Below are 19909 nucleotides of genomic sequence, written 5' to 3'. Positions count from 1 at the left end.
GCTTAGACTACAATTAGTCTAGACATACTTCTGAAAGAGTACGCTGTTCACTTTCATTTGAAACTGGATCCACCAAGGATTATAGAACAGGGCAAACAGCATCATTAGCTCTTGTAAGTACTACGTAACAGAGTTAAACTGCAACCGGATACACAGTAACTGACAATTTACCTTCCTCTGATGCAGACTGCAAGAACTTCTCAGATGTAAAAATTTGTTTTTTCTCATCCAGAATCAGCTGCCAGAAACCACTCAGCTTAGACTCTGAAGGGAAAAGAATAAGTCTATCAAGTATATTTCAAACTAAGTCAGAACCCACCAGCATACATAAAACACAGTAGAATTCTGCCTCCTGAAATCATTCAAGTTACTTCTGTCTTTGCTTGTCTGCAGTTATAAAGCCTCTCATCTCTCTCATTCAGAACTTAAGTATGCCCCAAAAATACCTGCTGCTGACAAAAATACATTTCTCTGGGTTACATTTGTGAAATCTGGTCTGGTTTACCTTAATATTTCATAGGGGAAACCTTCCTAAAAATGAAGGAAAGGAGGAAAGTGGTGTGCTGCTTTTGATAGACAGAACACACCTGGATTTTATATCCTGGCAGATGTATGAACTCACGAGACTTCTTGTAATATCCTCTAATGGAAGACAGAACTTCAGTCCTCGTGTTTTCCAAAGACGTTTGGTAAAACCACTACCCAAGTAACAAGCAAGTAATAGTTTTAATGCATCAGTCAAGTCCTAGCATGTAAGGTCTGGGTGACTGTCTTCTGTCAGAATAAAGAGGAATATCCCTAGATGAATGGAAGCTGGAAGGTGCAAAGGTAGGGAAGAGCAAGAACTCTTCACTGACATAACTGAGAGAGACTGGAATTAATCTTTCCCTGGCATACAAAGGGGCAATGAGCTTCTATGTGGAAACAATACACAGATGAAGGAACAGTATCTCACCCATATTGTCCAGAAAAGCGTTAAGCCTCAGAACCTGTTTATATTGGGTGCTACTAGACGCTTTGTGACCTTACCAGTTTGTCCCTCAATTACAGACATCCTGCAGATCAACAAAGCTGCAGCAACTCCTTCAGTTACCATGGGAACCTGAGTACTTTGAGATGCTGCTTTTTCTACTGTCTGGATCAGCATTGGCAGCAAGTCCATTCCCTGTAACAATGTGTCACCTGAGGAGACAGAAAGAGACAAGTTACAAAACAACACGGTCCTTTCATACTGTACACCACGGGGGTATCAACGGTTCTTTTGTCACTAGACAAGGAAAGGAATCAGACACATACTGGGAAGACTGAATCGCCCAGAGTATTTGCCAGTCGCTACTAGCATTGAACTTTAACCACGAAAAGCTAGAGGATAACCACTTCAGACCTTTCGTCACAGATAAAACAGTCCCATCTCAATACCAGTTTCTGTTCAGGGGATGCAAAAGAAAATGCTAATTCAGTTACATTAAAGGAATTGCTTCAAATCACAGGAAGCCTGACTTCAAAGATTATGTTTCCCTAAGAGAGGGAAAGTAAATTCCTGGCAAGCCACAACCATCTGTTCCACTTCAAACATTCACAAGTCAAGGAATCCCACAGGTCCACAACCCTTGCTCCCACAGAAGCTGAGCTGGCTGTTCCTGCTATTTCCAGAAGCAACACCTCGCACACAATACTAAAAAAGGAAACAAAAGACTTGGGATTTTCTACATTAAGTATCTGCAAGTAGTGTTTTAACTATAAACTCTTAGAAGATTCTAACTCCTTTTCTTTGTCCCAGCTGGATGCTTCGTTGGGTGGGTCAAAGCAATGGTCATTGTTCCAGTGGTGCGTAAATTATTTTAGAATATAAGTATCTTGAGCCTTGATGCTCTGAACAGCTGCACACGCCACACACAAGTAATCCCCTTGCCCGGGGCACGAGCAATTTCAGGCTTTGCCATATTGAAAGGACCATCTTCCTGTGAAATCTAAGTAGGTTTAAGAGTGTTTTTTTCAGCCCTGTGGTAGCACAGAAATTCCTGGTAGCTACAACAGAAAAATGCAGAATTACAATTTCATTCATATCATATTGGAAAAGTGATGGTTAATCCATTGTATGGATACCATACACTGAGTTATTGATCTCTTAAGCAAATGTATACCATCTTCTTGATTCACACTGCATCACCAAGAAAGGGAGATCTCACATACAGGCATCAGACTGATCACCCTTTGACCTGTGGATCAAATGCTGAAGTCAAAGGGGACAGGACCAACAGATACAAATCTCAAGAAGACCACAAGTTTAGAATATCTTAAGTTCTTCATTTCAAACACAACAATATTTTTTATTATTATTTTTTAAAGCTTCCAAGAGCCAAAGCCAGAGACCAGGATCCCAGTGTGCTGGGTGCTACATAAAAAAAAAAGCAGAGTCCCTGAGCTAGAAACCTTATCATTTAAGTGTAAGACAAAAACAAAGCAATCAAAGATTACTTTGGGAGTATACGAAAGACAGCACGATGAGCAGTGATGCTAGTTATACAAGGAGACAAACCACCTTTATAAACTTCAAAGCAAGAGAGAGTTTAAGGAGAAACAGGAAGGATGTCAGTGAACAGATATCACCTACCAAAATTCTTCTTAATCCACACAGCTATCTACTTGTATCAGGAAGTACAAAAGTTGATTTCTCTTAAGCCACACAGTCTAAAGAGTTACTAATAGCTGCACAGATTTACCTTTGAAAGATGCTAGCATGCACTGCAGGTAGGCATGTCTCACAGCTGAAGTAGAGGTTTTAAGGCTGAAGGCTTTCTTTAGCCATTCTACCAACTTCTTGGGAACTTCTGTGGTGAACCGAACACACCAAAGAGCCAGGACAGAGACTGCATGAACCAAGGTGCCTTCATGGACTAGGAAGTAACACAGAGCTCATGTCAGTACAACAATTGCATAAAACACAGGAACATAAACCAGAATAATGTCAGGTGATAACGCTGGGGAGAGGCAGGAAAAGAATGGATGTGCTCCTAACAGACACAGCACTGTCTCCACAGGGTTGCTCATCCAAACAGGGCAACAGATTTTGTAACGCAACAGGCGAGAATCCAGATTTATCCTGAATAACAGGCCATATGAAAATCCTGCTCATGACAAAAGCAGCTTAGCAAACCCAGAACAAAGGCAAGAGGTTTCACCTTCTTGTTGCAGGAAAGGGATGAAAAGCTCAGCCATGGTTCCAGTCAGAACTTGGCTAGATGATCCAGAAACCACATGGTGACTAAGGCTGCCGATCCCTGAAAGGACAGAACCCTCTCATTAGTTCCCAAGCTACCAGCACTTGCTGCAAAATCTAAAAACGATCAAGAAAGTTTCATTTCATTTCAACCCCTGCATAGACATAGCTGTTTCTTGTCACTGCAAGGGATGTACCAACACAGCAGGACCTCTGTCTTAATTTTTACTCAGAATAGTCGTCTTTCTTGCATAAAATATTTTACCTTACCAGCCAATTATTTCCTTTGGCTAGAAAGTCAAGAACTGGCATGTTGGCATCCTGCCTGCACTCTCTCTGACATCAACTACAGCCAATTCAGAATGACAGGCAGGAAACCCTAAACATATGAGATCCCTTTCATTCAGCCTTCTGCTAAATTTCTTCCACCTGAGAAGCACCTTTCTTCTAAGATCCTCACCTGAAAGGACACTCATCTTCTGAGCAACAACTGTCAGCTTCCCTTCTGAGCCTGCCAAACAGAAATAAATGGGTGACAGCTGACTTACAGACAGACAACAGCTATGTGCTACATCAAGGATCTCTAAAATGCAAAAGCCTGCCGCATTATCCCTGATCCAGGCTGAGCCACCCCTATGACACAGGCAGCTAAAGACAACAGAAAATACAATACACACAACTCCTTGAAGCTGGCAAGCCTTTATTCATCTCCATTGCTTATCCCACCATTTACTCACCCCCTAAGATGGCGAAAAGGTGTCTGCCCAGCGACTCCACAGCTGAAGGATCACTACACTGTCGAGCCAAGTTCTTTAATGCCACAACTGCTTCATCCATCAGCTGCACACTGTTGGATTTCAGATGACCTAGAAAATAACACACAAGCTAAGAGTTCCTTATAACAAACTGCACAAACCCAGCAAGACAAGGACATATCTTTACACGTCGTGGCTTGACTCAGCTTCTAGAACCATCATGTGAACTATTCCAGTTCCAAGTTACAGCATCATCCTCCCTCCAACATAAAACAACCTCTTCACCAACAATCAAGCTGTTACAGGTACACCCACAAAGATGAAAAAAAAGCTTTATTCTGAATTCATCATTCCCTCCAGAAGTTAGGGTACTTACTGGCCAGTCCTTTCACAATGTCTAGAGCATACTGGCTAAGATCCAGATTCACAGATACGAGCAAACACGAGATTGCTGAAGACAGAAGAGATAATGGCATATTAAATTTTGAGTAACTGTTTTCATCATTTTAATACACCCTTGCCCACAGTTCACATCAAGAGCAGACAGGGTCAATAAGGAATAGGAAGAAAAAAACCACTGAAATTGATGCCCAATGAACAGATTAATTCAGGATTATTCTGAGCACTCAGCTGTGAAATTCTGTCCTCAGTGCAAACAGTAACTATCACATTCCCAGACACCTGGGATCACACCACAAATGTTGCTTCTCCACATCTAATCCTTAGACAATCCCGCTGCCTGCACTCACACAACCAAAAGCACAGTCCAGAGAGACGTACTCCCCCAACAGCTCCAGAGCTCTAAGGAATAACTACTCATGCTCTTTGACATAGCAATGCAGAGAGATGACAGACTCACTTTCAATTACGTTCTCAGGACTCCGTAGCAGGGATTTCTGCAGAGTTGGCAAAACTAAGTCCTTGAATTCAGCGTGAGACATGTACCGAAGAAGCGGGGAGCAGCTGTCCTGCAAAGGGAACAAAGCGCTCAGCGCAGCAGTGGATGTTGCACATAGGACAAAAGCACAAGCAGCTCTGTAACAGCATGTCTCACCAGCACGTGCTTCTGAGGCTTTGTCTTGCTCATAAGGATGGTCTTCAAGTAGAAATCCAGAAGAGCACTCTGAACAAGTAAAACCACCAAATTACAGCCACACTGCAAGCCATACACAGCACCCTGCATGCCTCTGGAAGGCAGCCCATCCACTAAGCAGCTGTGCTTCCATCCTCATGTAAGACAGTCAAGCAGAGATCAGTACTCTCTGCTCTACCCCTCAGCCCAACACTCAAAATGCACTGCGAGCTAAATGCTGCCTTCTGTTCCTACACAGGGGAGAAGATAGAAAGCTGCAGTGTTGGCCATCTATATAAATGCACAGGCCACAGCAAAAAGCCACACATCTGACACCCCCTCTGTAAACCTATGCCAGCTGTTTAGTCAGAAGTGTGTGACTACTGAACTGACAGATAACAAAACCAGAGGCAGATGCAAAGTACAACCTCAATCTATTCAGCCCCCTTCCCCACGATGAGAAGTGAAGCTACTTATTGTAACAAGTAACTAAGGGTAATTTGCTGATCAAATGGGTTTTTAACAAAAGGAATGATCTTGCTGCAACAGATTTGATAACGTTCTGTCTGGTGAGAAAAGAGTTAACTGTTAACCATGAGGTTGCGAGATGTACCTTCTCAAGGCCAATGCTAAACCATAATCTCATGTTACTATGACAACCTTTGTCTTCATCTAGACCTTAGTGTAAAAATAGATTAGTTTTGTAATATACAGCTTCTTGCTACGGGACTGAGAGCATAACTGTTTGCTTAAACTGGCCTTGAAGTTGAGGATAAAAGGGCTGTGATACTTGTTGGAATTTGCGAGCCTGGATGGAGCTGTGACTCCCCGGCCGCCCGGCGCTGTTTTTGCTTTCCTGCCTTAATAAATACTTAGTGAATTTATTTCGGGCTCTAGTTATTTCAATTCAACTGTAACACTTATTAGCAAAAAAAAAAAAAAAGCAGTACAACAAATTCACCTTGTATCGTTTAATAATATCCATCTCTTTCTGTGCTGTGCAAAACTGTACCACAAGTCCAAGCATTGCAGCATAACTCTGGTTTGGTTCAAGACCAAGAATGACAGACAGGTATTGATCCACCAGATCTTGGTTCTGAAGAGAAAAAGAGCAAGGCACATTAAGACAGCAGAACCTAGAACAGCTACTGAGTACGGTCACGTACAGTACACATCACCTCTTTCCACAGCCTGTTCAATTTCTTCACAGCCCCATTCACCGCCTGCTTATGAGAACCTCCCAGGACTTCCAAAAGGAGCAAACACTGAGCCTCCACCTGCCAAGGGAAACAGACAAAAAAACCTTCATGCACCTGCTTCTCAGAGAGTTCATACGGAACAAGACGGATCACAATGTCAGTGATTAGCTGAATGTGCTTAGGAAAAAGTCCTTACATCATGTAAGTTCTCCCCACAAGCTGACATTGCTTTTGTCCCACACACACCACTTTGCAGAACCATGCACAGTAGCTCTGCAAACTTTGTCTCTGAAAACAGCAATTTATGTCAGATTACATCTCTTCTTAAAACGTGTCCCAGCTATATTCCCAGGTGCTATGGGCATGGTCACAGGTTCAGGTTGTTAAAGCAGTGAAAAGAAAGCAAAAAGCTACTTGACACTGTCTGGCAGAATATCACACACAAATGCTTCAAGGGAGGCAGAAGGAATTCATGCCACACTGCAGACTGCACCTTGGAGGCACCACTAGCACGCCAGGTCTAGAAACACTGGTATGCACCATAGTATGCAGAGCAACTCTGTGCAGGCGCAAGGCTGCCCCACTCCTTTGCTTTATACAGCTCCTGTTTTCTCCAGCAGACCAGGAGAGATCAAAATACACCAGCAAGCAAAAAAGACTGCCATGTAAACCTGGATTTTAATGGGACATTATCAGTTATGTGCAGAATCATTTGCGATGTTTCAGCAACTTAAAGACATTAGAAATATTTAAGTCCTTATCTACAAAGGGATATTTCTGCAAACCAAAAAGAACCTACCAGTTTTTTCCATGTTTCTCCCTGCCTCTTGTCAGGTGTTGGAAAGACTGTGCGGACAAGCAGGCATGTCCAGGAGAGTGCCAGCAGAGCTGCAGATCCACTGCTCTTACTGTTGCACAAACGGGAGAAGGAGGTAAATCTACAGCTCCCAATATGTAACTTACACCTAACTAGACCACAACAGACTCATCTCTGCCCAAGTCAGAACACCACCTTATAAGCAAAGCAATTTTATCATGCAAAAATACAGCTAAAGCCTTAGTTTTTAAAAGAAATAATTAGTCGTAGGAAGCTATGTGCTTCAACTCCTGTTTAACACTTAGAACTTCTGAATGGCACAAAAGAGGCTAAATCTTTCCTGCTGGGAATGAAAAACCTTAGCAGAAGAAAGACCATTTTTGGATCTTCCCAGCAGCATTACAGAAATGAGAGTTAAATACTTTGCCAACTGAGAGTGCCCAAAAAGTGACTCAAGATTTCTCATCTGCTGCTCATCTTTACCGTCATAGCTTCCCAGCCTTAGACTGCCAAATCGTTTCTCAGCTTACATTCCCTCCTGGCACACTACTCCATTCCGGTTTCTGCTAACTCTCACGTCCTCCCTCCATTTCAGGTAACAGATCCCACCTCGCAGCTCCCTGAGGATCCTCACCCTATTTTGATCTCTACCTCAAAGCGAAAGAATATTTAGAAATTGTCCTTGCGCACAAGGCCAGACACTGTGACAGAAAGGTAAAAATCATCTCACTGCAAGCCTTTAAACCAAGATCAGATCTTTTTCTAAATGCCACACTCCTACTCAGCCATGGAGGCATTGCAGGATGGTGCTCTGTGGCCTCCAGCAGTGGCACAATACCCTGCGTCACCTTTGGGAACCACCAGCGTTTTAGAAGAGCTGCATGTTTCTCAGCTCTGCTTCAGATTTCATTATCTCCCTGTCTAAATAAAGTCTTGAATTCCACCAGCTGAACACCAGCTGGGTGAGGAAATCCCCTTTCCTAATCATTTTGGAGATGGTTTCTTGAGAAAAGGGTTTGTGCCTCATCTCTCCAGGCTTGAAGGTTAAAGGCAAAACCGTAACTCGGACCCAACCCGCCAGCAGTAATACCACAACAGTCCTTCTGCTTTCCCAGAGGACATGAAAGAGGGAAGAGAGGAACATCTGAATGATCACGAACAACTTGGTCTCTAGATGTTTTTAACACCTCTGGCAAGCAGCAGCAGAAGCATCATTCTGAACACAAAAGCAACTACCAGCAACTCAGAATTGCGTCCACACAAAGCAACTCATCCAGCACCTGGGAACTCCGGCCTTGCCACCAATCCCTGAAGACTGAAGTGACTGCAGAAGATTTTTTGCTGTTGCATCCGGCTGGGACTCTGCGAGCTGCTGAAGTGCCAGCTGCAGGGCTCTGCGGGATGCTGCATCGCTAGAATGAAAAATACACCCCAGTGAACTTTATAAATCCTGCCAACATGACACATATTACTATACTTGCAACACACAAAGGACTCTGCCTTCTCCTTTTAGCAGTCAAGCTAATAGTCATTTTATGCTTGCTGTTCCAAGAAGTGGAGAAGTTTCTGGCAGAAAGCTCCATTCCCTTCCTCAGCTGACAGAAGAAGGCTCTCCAGCAGGTTGCAGAAGAAAAAAGAGGTTCTGAACAGCTTCTCTACAACAGGCCACAATTTAATCCAATCTAAAAGTGTCCAAAAGACACTTTAATGTTGCTTCACAAGGACACGGGCATTAATTCTTGCAAACTAAACCACAGGATGCAAGTTTTAATTTCAGAATTAGAAGTGAAACACAAGGTAAGCTTTGTAAAACTTTTTAATGCCAAACGTAATTTGAAAGCCTAATTAGAGATGGCATCTTTCAGTGTCACATGCATCAATGTTACATTGCACACTAACATTTCCAGATGCTCCAACCAGTTTAACTAATAAATATAATATAAATACTGATAGATTAAATACAGCTTTTCCACATCAATTTACTCACCGGTATCGATGCAGAGTAAGGCAGAAGAGTTTGCAAAGGCCTTTCACTGCACCCTCTGGAAGATCTGTAACAATGTATTTCAAAATGCTTCTTCATTGTTTGGTAAGCTCTTAATCTTTAACACAAACATGATTCACTTCACAACTGAAATCAGTCAGCTGCTCACGTCTATGACATTTCTTGCAAGGATCACAGTAAAAGTTCTCTCTTTTATATATTTTACACATATGTATGGGAAAAGCACACATGCTAGTAACCAGAGTTCTGTGCTACCTGCAAAACCTATGCTTAGAATTAACACTGTGAGGAAGCAGAGACTCCAAACGCTGCCAGCCCCCTCCCTCAAAAAACTACCCCTCAAGTTTCACACAGCGTCTGAAACAAAACATTTTAACATGCTTCTCCACCCTGGTAACCAGAACAGTGCCCCAGAGCTTTTACCTTTCCCAGAAATGCATTTTCCCAGCTCACTGAGGATCTCTCTCCGTTCCTTCACGCTGGCTGTAGTTACTTTTACCGCAAACCGCTTCAGTGTATCAGAAATCTAAAACCACACATAGAGGAGAAAACATCAGCCTGCCTTCAATAGCAACATACAGAACACAAAACCAGGGCAAGCCAAACGTGTCATCTGCTGCCACAGGATCTCTCAGCGATCAAATGTGGATCATCTGTGGTCTTATCTGCTGGGGAAAGGGTCACTGTATCTCATACACGATGGAATGCAGAAACTTTCCGCTTCAGCCAAAGGATGACTCTTCCCTGTTAACCTGTGTCCCTGTCACAGCACTCATGCTCTGTAAGATGTACTTACCTCTCTGGAAGTAAGAGAGAGTAAGACGTAAGACCAATAGCCTAGAATACAGGACCTTTAAAAGCAAAAAAGAATGCACTCAAAAATGCACAGGTGCTATTCGGTGTACGTTAGCTCCTAAAGCCCATGGACCCCTGAAGGGGGACTTCCAACTGCAGATGACCCAGGGCTGAGTGTAACTGCCCACCCTGAAAAACTGATCTGTGGTTTCAGGCTGTCGACAGTCGTAAAATTCTGTACTCGGGCCCAGCAAAAGAATGAACCGCTTGCATTTACTCTTTCCCAGAATTAAGACACACATCACAGGGATTTTGTAAACCGGACTCACCAGATTACAAAAGGTTGCTCTTCGCTATCAAACTCCTTCCATACCTTATCAGTAACGCCCAAGGTTACGCAAGCAAAACAAAAAGACCACATCACATAACTGAATGGTGGTTTTCAGGCCTGCCCTACTGCGTGCCCGCCTGCCAGCAGGAAGGGACCAAGACTACTCGCTGAGTTTAACTCCTATAAACAGTTTCAGTTTTCAAGTAGTACCGAGACAGGGAGACACACTGTCTGAAAAGACCAGAAAGAAGTTTAAATTCTCAGGAACCAGCTCCTTGAACTACTGAAACCATTTCTATGAGCTTCCAAGTTTTGCAAGATATGCAAGATGAAAGACTCCGTGTGGGCTGAACAGGGCTCAGCCACGACTACACCCACAGGTTTTCTGCATTTACATAAAGCGAGACACAGCTCTCCAAGAAGAGGCTTTTAAAATTCAGCTCTTAAACTGAGCAACTTTGTACCATCATCATCATCATCTTTAGGAAGGGCAGCAAATAAGCATGCCTTTAGAAACTCCCCCAAACTGTTCCTTCTCTTTTCAGGCAAAACTCCACCAGGTTTGCCACAAGTCTTTTTCTAAGCACAGGAAACCTGGCAACTGAGAAATGGCAGTTGCTTTCATCCTCTCAAAAGCCGCTTTCAGTGAAGCTTTTATGGTGACAGGCAGGAAGGGGGACCCTGTGCAGCGGCTACCTGGAATTTACAGAGGCCATCCGCACCTCCCCAGCACTGTGACTATTTCACACCCTGAGCTCTCCTCAAGAGCTGGCTGGAAGCAGGGCTGCGCCTCCAAACGGTGCGGTACAGGTCAGCCTGCGGAGGATGACCAACATCGTCCTTACCATCAGAACCGCCAGAACCAGCTGCCATTAAAGAGCTCGTCTCCTTTCAACCCTTTCCATTATGTCAGTTTATCAGATGCAAACTCAAAGCCACACTTACTCATGCTGCTTAATCACAAGCACAGCGATGTACAGACACGAAAAACATTAAAATTATCCCAACTGTCTAGAAATTAAAAATATAAGTCACGTATAAAGCTACGGGACTTCCCAAACAGCTCAGCCACTTACACAAGCGGCACAAAGCTGACCGCCGGCTCCGCACGGGGAGCTGCTGGGGCTGGCTTCGCCCTTTCGCTTTCTCGTTTTATTAGGATGTGCACGTACAGACGTTACAAAGCCAGAGCGTAAGCGCCGCTGCTGCGAAAAAGTACAGAGAACAAATGCAGGATTTGTACTAGTCAGGAGCTGATCCTGGGAAGACCAGGATTTGCCTCGGGAACATCCCAACCCAACGCACCCAACCGGAGAAGGCGGCCCATGGGGGCGCCCCGGGCGCGGGGAGCAGCTGCCCCCCCGGCGGGCCCCGCCGCTCCCGGCAGCCGCGGGGCCGGCAGGGGCGGCCACAGGCCGTGCTGAGGCGCTGCGAGCAGCGGGGCCCGCCCGGCCCGGCAGCCGGGAGGGACGCGGCTTGGCCAGCGGTTTACCGGCAATCACGGCGGGAGCGGGCGAGACCCCCCAGGCCGCAGCCGTCCTCCGCAACCGCTCAAGGAGCGGCGGCTCAGCCCGGCCGCCTCTGCGCCGGGCAGGGCCGGGAGCGGGGCGCACCGCGGGCCGGGGCACGGGCCGGCGCTGCCTCCCTGCAGGCGGCTCCGGCGGGCAGCGCCGCCGCGGCCTTCCCGCCCCGGGCCGGCCGCCACGTCCCCGGCCGGCCGCTGGGCCGGGCCGGGCCGAGCCCCGCCGCCGGGCCGAGGGAGCGCAGCGGAGCGAGAGCAGGCGCGGCCCCGGGGGGATGGCCCCCCCTCCCCGGCACGGCCGCCGGGCCGCCACCGGCGCGCCACGGGCCCGTCCCGCACTCACCTGCGTGTCGGCCGCCATGGCGCCGCCTGCGACCCCGGAAGCGGTAGCGGCTTCCGGTGCGGGCCGCGCGCGGAGCCGGCCGGGGCGGGCCCGTCTCCATGGCGATGGCGCCGCGGCCTGGCCCGGGCTGCGCCCGCCGCCTCCGCCCGCCCGGGCCCCGGTCGCGCCGCACGGCGGCACCGAGCGCTGGAGAATGGGCAGCGGCGGGCGCTGCCCCGCACAGGCCGGCTCGGGGCGCGGCCCCGCTCGGCCCTGGCCGCAGCGGGCGGGCGGTGGGGAGGGCCCGGTGCAGTGAGCAGCAGCCCCGAGGGACACCCGTTCCCCGGGGGCACACCAGGGCACACCGAGCCCCACCGGAGCCCCGAGCCCCAAGCCCCAAGTGCTCTGCAGACTACACCATCGATGCGGGCACACGTCAAGGTGTACAATAGCTTTTTATTTCTCCCATTGGACCAACTGTGACACAAACAGGACAGACGGTGGCCGCTGTTAGTCGAAGAGACCGAAGCCCATGTCCTCGTCCGACTCCTCCGATTCTTCCTTCACCGCCTCTTTTGCCGGAGCAGCAGCGGCAGCAGCAGCAGGTGCAGCTGCTTCAGCTACCACAGGGATGGCCGCCACAAACGCAGAGGGGTCTGCCAGGAAGGCCTTCACCTGCAAAAGGGCAGGGAGGGAAAAAAAAAAAAAAAGGTGAACTCAAAGGAAAGAAACATTTTGAGGGATTAAACCTCTTCTCTGTAATCACAAAGGCAATGCTTGCAGCTTACCAGAAGCCAAATACATGCCCCTATCGCTGCTGTGTATGAAGAATCAAAGACATTGCAGCTACATTCAAGTGTAACAACCCCAGGGAGGAAGGAATGCCAGGGAATGTAGCTTTCTCCTGCCATTTGTACACAGCATATGGAAGCAAGCGCCCCTCATCAGGGCAGGTCCCTCGCACACAGGCAGGTCCGAGTCCATTCAAACTAAGGCATTTCTGTGGAAGTGCCTGGATGCATTTTTAACACTCTGTCTCCAGCAGATGGGACTCAGCCATTACCTTTTCAGCCAGCGGGAAGGTGTAGTCAGTCTCTACCGCAACAGCTAGGACCCGCTTGTACCCGTTGACGATGGAGTGGGGCACAGAAGCGATGGTCGGGTACCCAATTTGCAGACAGACGCTGGCAACATTACGAACACCCTGTGAGGAGAGACGCGTGATTCTGTGTTCTGAGAAATAACCACAGCAGATGATGGCAGTTTCTGCATTGCCAAAATAACGAGGAATAGTGGGCAATGCACACAATTAACACAGCTCCAGTGAAATTACCCAAAGCATCAAGATTTAAATGACCTCAAAGGCTTCCTGAAGTAGCTTCAGATGAAAAAGCCTACAGAAGGTACTCCCTGATAGACTGCTGCTGCAGGGCACCGGGGAGAGCTCCTGGCTCTGCAGAATCTCATGGAAAATACCAGACAGGACACTTCACTCTGGGACAGTGCCAACTGCCCACAGCAATGAGGTGAAGAGGGAGAACATAACGGATCCAGGTTCTGGCACTCACCTCCAGGAAGCGCTTGTGCAAGGTCTCCTCAGTGATGTCCAGCACTTCAGGGTTGTAAATGCTGCCATTGTCAAAGACCTGCTGGATCACCAACCCGAAAGAGAAGGGGGAGATGTTCAGCATGTTCAGCAGGGTGGCTTCACTGGCACCCACTTTGTCTCCAGTCTTGATCAGTTGCACATCGCTCTGAGGAAATAAGGGGAAAAGGGGTGACTACGCGCAAAGACATTCAGGCAGCGAATGCAACGGGAGACATACGCGCATTTCCAATGGCAAAAGATGGAACTGAAGAAACACACAGCACAACAAAAACAAGCTCCAAGTTTGGCTCCACAAGTTGAGACAGCCCTAGACCACACAAGCAGGTACATCTCAGCTGGGAGAAAGGCACCGCCCTTCCCGCATCACCTGCAGGTAGCTCGCCTTTGAGTTGCTCCAGCAGAGCCGACCCACGCAGCTGAGATCTGATGGAAAACTTTTATCCCCCCACACTGCAAGCTGGAGACAAGCCAGACATCCTCCTTCAAGTTCCCAAAGTGGAGCAGTCAGACTGCTGATACAGCATTACAGCACAAATGGGAGCTTTGATCCTTACAGCTCCCTCAACTGCCACGATCAGGGTCCTATAGTCAAGGAAAAGCTTCAACAGCAGCAGCTCACTGCTCACTAACCAGAATTTCAATGGTCCCTCTGGAGATCTTTGTGGTGATGCCCAAGGCCTGGAAAAAGGAGGTCTTCTCAGGTCCGAGACCAGTGTTCTGGGCTGGCACGGTCACATCGCAGGGAGCAATAGCGCCAGCACGGGCAGCAGCTGGCACCTGGAGAAAGGGGAAACGAGAAGCTGGAAGAATGTTCACCTCTCACATCTTGTGAGACGGCAGCAACTTGTTCCTGAAGCATTCCTCCAGGAAGGACAGCACCCAGGCACACACAAGAAGAGACAGCTGAACTTAAGCAGTTTGGCTAAGGCTGCAGGGGCCTAGTTCCCAATCCTCGAGGACTTCTACTCTGCAGGTATCTCCAGTGAAGATTCTGTCAGCCCAGAGACACAGCGAGGGTTGATCTCCCCTACCTTGTTAGCCAGCAGCATGTCCCGGATCTCAGTCAGATCCTCCTTGGTGAAGACAAATCCCACATTACCACGGATGTGAGGCAGCAGCCTGAAGGAAAGATGACAGCCTTCAGTTCTGCTTCTCAGACAACATCCCCTCCTCCCTGACAGATGATCCAGGAGTATATTCAGACAGCGTTACCCACTTTTCTAAGGCAGGGTTATTCTCCAGATGGCCACGAATAGCTTTGCGCATCATCGTATTCTTCCCCATCAGCACAACTGCCTTCCCACGCAGGGACATACGGATTTGCTGCATCTGCTTGGATCCCACATTGTCTGCTCCCACAATAAAACATTTTGGGTAATCATCCAGGAGTTGCTACAGCAAGAAAAACACCGTAACTATACAAAAAAAATCTGGATCGGTACACAGAGCAGCATCAAGTTTTAATAAAATTTATTAAAACGTAAAAATTAATGTGTCAGAAGTTTGAGTGCTCAGCTCAGGCTGACGCTGGCTGCACCTTTCACTCAGCTCTCTAGTCAGATTCCTGAACAACTTATCTCTGTAACTGCCACAACGAATCCTCACAGCAGCCCTAAAATGGTCCGATCTGGAACATCTTGATCTCTATAGTTCCTATAACCACGCCGAGAGCCTACCGCACCCCATCTCTTTAAGAAAAGCCACCCTCCCCGGCGCGCCGGGCCGGGCCCCGCTGCCGGCAGCGCCCCACGCGGGCCGGGCCGCGCCGCCACTCACGATGATTTTCATGAAGTAGTTGGACTTCCACGTAGCCCTGTCTTCCCTGGGCATCGCGGCGGTGCTCCAAGGATCGCCCGGCGGGTTTAAAGACGAGATGGGACCTGCCAGGGAGAAGCGCGGCTCAGGCGGGTCGCACCCTTCCCTTCCTTCGCCTCCACCGCCCCCTCCCCGGGGCTCTGCGCTCCCCGTCCTAGGCCCAGGACCCCGGGTACGCCCCCACCGCCGCCCGGGCCCGGGCCCCCGGGAGCCACCGCGCCGCTCTCCCACCTCCACAAGGGCTCCGGGAAAGAAAGGCCGCAGGGTGGGCCCACGCCTCTTTATAGTGCCACTCGCGCCCAATCGCAGCGAGCCGCGAGGTTACCTCCGCTCAGCCCATTGGCTGTCCGCCGCCTGTCAATCAGGGCGGCCCGCCGTTCTCATTGAGCAGCGCGCCACGCGCCGGCGGAAGGCGCGGGCGGCTCAGGAGGCGGCGGCCGGCGGGGGGAGGCGCCCCCTGGCGGGAGGAGGAGCACACACCCCACAACCCCCGAGGGGACCCCGCCACCGCAGCCCCCCCCGCAGGGGACCCGTTTTATTTCTGGTTTCTCACAAGCTTAAGGGCTAGAAACAACCGCAACACACACGCGCGAATTAACGGTAAAAATTTTATTAGCGTAACTGCAACAATTTTAAATGGGGGGGGAAGAAAAAAAAAAAAAGCTGAGTTAAATTTTTACAAGGGAGAAAAAACATCAAATAACCGTCGACCCAGCGGAGCAACCCCCAGCCCAGCCCGGGCTTGGTGTGCCAGGCCCACCCCAGGGCAGCACTCTGCGGGGGAGCTGCGCACAGAGCCAGGGCCTGGGAAATGAAAGCCGCCCCAGGAGCCGGGGTGCTGCCACCCACCCTGCTGCCCCTGCTCCCCACATGCCACCCTCCCGGGCCGCCCACTCTGCTACTCTCAAACTGCATCTGAAATCAAATAACAGGCATTTTGGACATCGGTGGTGGCGGCGGCAGCCACCAAAAGTCATTATTTGGCAGACTAGCATCCATGTAGCACCCCAGCATGTCAGAAACCAGATAAACCCAGGGCACGCTCAACATCTTGCTCAGGAGACAAGTGTTTAACCATCTCCGTTAAGCACTAACGACAGATGAGCCTCCCCTTCGGTGCCGTGCAGCACCAGCACCCCTCCGCAGCACCCTGCGCCCCAGGTTTTCCACGCGTGCCAGAAGCGTCACCTACGCTAAGCCTCAACTAGCAGTGAGGTAGGTTAAAGACTCCCCAGAGACAGGGAAACTGAGGCACATGATTACACAGTTTGCAGGTGTCACACCACAAGCAGTAGTGCCAGAAACACCTTCTTGCCCCCCTCCGGCACTACTGACCCAACAGCTTTTTGTCCTCTTAGCGGGGCCAAAACCAGCTGACCTTTTCAGCAAGATAAACACATGCAGCTTCAAAACGTCAATTGCAAGTCCAGTAGATTTCAAAGATGAGATTTCTTGCCTCACACTCTCCAAGAGCAGCGCTCAGCCCAGCTGACACAGCTGTAGCTCTCACAACCGCAAACTGAGGTTCATTTGTACAGGGAAAGCAGCTTCAGTGACCCAAGCAGGGCAGCGAAGCACCGCAGCAAGGTCACACGGGACAGTAACCCACAGATTCCAGCCTAAGGTCAGGCTGGTTTCTGACACGGTTGCCCCCAGCCCCCTAATGCAGCTGCCAAGCTGAAAAGCACAACCAGATGTTGACGGCAATGTTGCTGTAGTGCTCTGGAGAAGCAATTCCTAACACTGCTCCCTGGGCTGCTTCAAGCTGCTACCACAGAATGCCATCGGGCATTTCAACGTCGTTTCACCCTCCATAGCACCCTCCAGCCAGAGACCTAAAAGTGCTTTAGGAAACGTGAACTAAGCCTCAAAATAACCTCACCAACCCAGGCTAAACTGCCCCCATTTTACAGATGGGGAAACTGAGGCACAGTAAAGTTTAGTGACTGGCCCAAAGTTACACAGCTAGTCAGGAACAGTCTGACTCTCCCGGTTTCTTCTCCTTAGTCATAAGGTCTTCCACAGGAGAAAAGGAACCCCTTCCCCACTTAGCCCTGCTCTGGTCCTGGAGAAAGGGAATGCCTTCCCTGCTTGGCCTTGCTCTGGGTCCAGGTGGCTGAAGAGGACAAACCAAAGACAAAAGGTCTGAGCTCTTCCCTGCTGCTGCAGCATCATATTAAGACTCACTGTAACATCCTGGAAGCTGGGCTTTGGGAGAACGGCAGGTGATTCAAATACAGCAGTTTACAGGTTACAATAAACCCCCAAAAACCACACTTTCAGGTGACCCAAAGGAGAGGGAGCAAGGAAAAAAAAAAAAAAAAAAAAAAAGCTATTCACAGCTCACCTGCCTGTGCTAGGGAGAAAAAAAATAATAAAAAAAAACAACAACAACAACAAAAACCACCAAGTCATATTCTCTTCCCCATAGATTCCAGCCCCTCCCAACCCGCAATAAAAAGAAAATATTGAATGTTAGTTAGGCTTAACAAAGCGTTGAGGTTACAGATGCAGTAAACCAGCACAACTGGCACACTGCCTAGAACAGCACAGCTTGATATAAAAGTTGCTTTCTTAAAATCACTTCAAAACCAATTTCTGTATAAGAGGAATAAAAGTAAATTAGATATGAATTCAAAATCAGTGTAGAAATCTACAGTTCTTATCAAAGACAGGATACAGTATTCATTTTGATAGTAAAACTCCAAGTGTGTCACACACCTGACCCAAGGGACTTGTTATACCAGCAACAGTCAATATAAAAGGTTATTGCTCTAGCATCTCTCAGTAGAACATGTTTAACAAGAGCACAGAAAAGGGAAATACCAAGGGGCTGACAGGTCTCATTAGCAAAAAAGAGGAAGAAGAAAGGATATAGAGTTTGGAATTTTTTTTCTGGCTTCTTAAACCCCTCCACTTCTCCCTGCTCTTGTAACGGTTTCAGGCCCTGATACATGGGAGAGTTGCAGGCCAGATAAACACACACACCTCACACTCGCTCATGACAGGGATGATGAAAAAGGCTGTGCTCTAATCTCTCTGCACCTGCTTTTAAAGAAGGAACGATGCCTCTTCCTCTCTCCCAGGAGCAGCAAGGCAAGGGGAGCAGATGCCCTGAGCAGGCCTGGGTGCTGGCGGAGGTGCCTGGCATAGGACATCACCCACAGGAGCACACATCAGTGCTGAAGGATGGTCAGGGCTTACTCCAGCTCCTGCTCCAGTGTGTTGAGAAATGGCAGGGAATAACAAACTAAGGGGGAGGAAAAAAAAAACCCACCCCACACAGTAATACTTTGATTCCTTTTTAAAAAAAAAAAAAAAAAAAAAAAAAAAAAAGTGGTATCATCTCCTTACAGTGTAATGGAACTGGAGAGACCCTTGTAGGGTCTTGGCTGCCTGTGTTGACACTCTGATCTCAGGAAGTCATACGTGCCACATGGCTCTCATGAGCGCAGCCAGGGTGGCACTGAGATCACGGGGTGCCCTCGCTGTGCTACTGCTCAGACTGCACACATGCAGACAAAAGCCTGAGAAAGAGGTGTCCAAGCAGAGGGCTGTGCTGTCTGCTAGTGTTAGGACTTGCTCAGGGAGCTCAGGGGTGGGCTCAAACGTACAGGCAGAGACTCCTTCTGCCAGGAGGGGGCTGGGTAAAATCTCCCCGTTGGAGCCCTCGAGCTAAGCTCAGCTGTCAAGTCACACACACAGACACACACACCATATTGAGGGATCTCGGCCTCTCTCTACTGAGACACAGCAAGGGCTTTTCCAGTTTAATGGTCCGTCTCATCTCGGGATCTACTGCCTCTCCATAGCAGCAGAAAGCACACCCACCCCACGCCCACCCCACCCTCCTCCCCTGCCTGGTAAGGTTTCTAAATCACAGTAATGTTCAGAGAGACAGAACTGCCAAGGGGGTGGCAGAAAGATGCTTAGCGCCCATCTATGATGCCTCTAACAGAAGAGCTTGAGAAAGCAGTTCTGGCAGTAGGGCTTGTCGTTCTGTTCTTTGAAGGTTCCTTTGTTGAGCTGCTTGAGGCAGAAGGCACAGACAAAGTGTTCGGGGTGAAATTTCTTGCCCATAGCAGTGATGCAGCGTCCTGTGATAGGCTTCTGGCAACCGGAGCAGAGTGAGCCGCGACGCTCGTGGTAATGCACCTCACAGTAGGGCTGCCCATCGTGCTCAAAGAAGCTGCCATTGATGAAGGGGGTGAAACATTCCTGCAGGATAAAGCAGAAGGGGACAGAATGTATAACAAGCTGGGGATGCGGGCAGCTCCACAAACCTCCTCTGCTCTGTGGCACAGCCTAGCTGTGCTGGGGGCAGGATGAGCTGCTGCCTTTCAGCATCGTCCTGTTGTCCAAGAGTCAAATTCTGTCCATCAACAAGAGTCTCCAAGGAAAGACTAATAGATGGACAGATACAGCCACAAGCAAGACAATTAATTGT

The 19909-nt window shown here is 48.6% G+C and overlaps 3 protein-coding genes across 7 annotated transcripts in view; all 3 read right to left on the bottom strand.

Moving 5' to 3' along the window:
- Nucleotides 1–12103, bottom strand: part of GCN1 (GCN1 activator of EIF2AK4) — a 43472-nt gene extending 31369 nt beyond the window's left edge. For both annotated transcript variants that reach the window (XM_055705785.1, XM_055705790.1), the window contains exons 1-16: nucleotides 12060–12103; nucleotides 9492–9594; nucleotides 9051–9114; nucleotides 8344–8475; nucleotides 7046–7154; nucleotides 6226–6324; nucleotides 6009–6143; nucleotides 5030–5098; nucleotides 4835–4943; nucleotides 4352–4426; nucleotides 3958–4086; nucleotides 3681–3731; nucleotides 3183–3281; nucleotides 2724–2897; nucleotides 1030–1182; nucleotides 172–264 (exon numbers count right to left, since the gene is read on the bottom strand). In XM_055705785.1, the coding sequence (XP_055561760.1) occupies nucleotides 172–264; nucleotides 1030–1182; nucleotides 2724–2897; nucleotides 3183–3281; nucleotides 3681–3731; nucleotides 3958–4086; nucleotides 4352–4426; nucleotides 4835–4943; nucleotides 5030–5098; nucleotides 6009–6143; nucleotides 6226–6324; nucleotides 7046–7154; nucleotides 8344–8475; nucleotides 9051–9114; nucleotides 9492–9594; nucleotides 12060–12077 (1612 nt within the window). In that variant the 5' untranslated portion in view covers nucleotides 12078–12103. The remainder of the gene's footprint in view (nucleotides 1–171; nucleotides 265–1029; nucleotides 1183–2723; nucleotides 2898–3182; nucleotides 3282–3680; nucleotides 3732–3957; nucleotides 4087–4351; nucleotides 4427–4834; nucleotides 4944–5029; nucleotides 5099–6008; nucleotides 6144–6225; nucleotides 6325–7045; nucleotides 7155–8343; nucleotides 8476–9050; nucleotides 9115–9491; nucleotides 9595–12059) is intronic.
- Nucleotides 12104–12474: 371 nt separating this feature from the next.
- RPLP0 (ribosomal protein lateral stalk subunit P0) lies at nucleotides 12475–15800 on the bottom strand. Its single transcript, XM_055697997.1, has 8 exons — nucleotides 15694–15800; nucleotides 15424–15527; nucleotides 14864–15039; nucleotides 14679–14766; nucleotides 14278–14424; nucleotides 13607–13792; nucleotides 13102–13242; nucleotides 12475–12713 (listed from the first exon to the last, which is right to left on the bottom strand). The coding sequence occupies exons 2-8, from the start codon at nucleotides 15475–15477 to the stop codon at nucleotides 12549–12551; spliced, it is 957 nt and encodes a 318-aa protein (XP_055553972.1). The 5' UTR covers nucleotides 15478–15527; nucleotides 15694–15800; the 3' UTR covers nucleotides 12475–12548.
- A 278-nt stretch (nucleotides 15801–16078) lies between these two features.
- Nucleotides 16079–19909, bottom strand: part of PXN (paxillin) — a 51903-nt gene continuing 48072 nt past the window's right edge. For 3 of the 4 annotated variants that reach the window (XM_055706243.1, XM_027814000.2, XM_005445277.4), the window contains one exon: nucleotides 16079–19680. In XM_055706243.1, coding sequence (XP_055562218.1) covers nucleotides 19414–19680 — 267 coding nt within the window. In that variant the 3' untranslated portion in view covers nucleotides 16079–19413. The remainder of the gene's footprint in view (nucleotides 19681–19909) is intronic. The other variant, XM_055706251.1, reaches the window with a different exon arrangement.

The sequence above is a fragment of the Falco cherrug genome, chromosome 1 (assembly GCF_023634085.1).
Source record: "Falco cherrug isolate bFalChe1 chromosome 1, bFalChe1.pri, whole genome shotgun sequence".
Classification (NCBI taxonomy): Eukaryota; Metazoa; Chordata; class Aves; order Falconiformes; family Falconidae; genus Falco; species Falco cherrug.
The sequence above is the reverse complement of the archived record's forward strand: the minus strand, read 5'-3'. Positions and strand labels throughout refer to the sequence as shown.

Excerpts from the sequence above, each read along its gene's own strand:
- RPLP0 (XM_055697997.1), bottom strand. The coding sequence starts at position 15,477 with ATGCCCAGGGAAGACAGGGCTACGTGGAAGTCCAACTACTTCATGAAA. Across the intron at positions 15,040-15,423 it reads ACTACTTCATGAAAATCATC|CAACTCCTGGATGATTACCC; the intron begins GTGAGTGGCGGC and ends TTCTTGCTGTAG. Across the intron at positions 13,793-14,277 it reads GAGGGACCATTGAAATTCTG|AGCGATGTGCAACTGATCAA; the intron begins GTTAGTGAGCAG and ends TTATTTCCTCAG.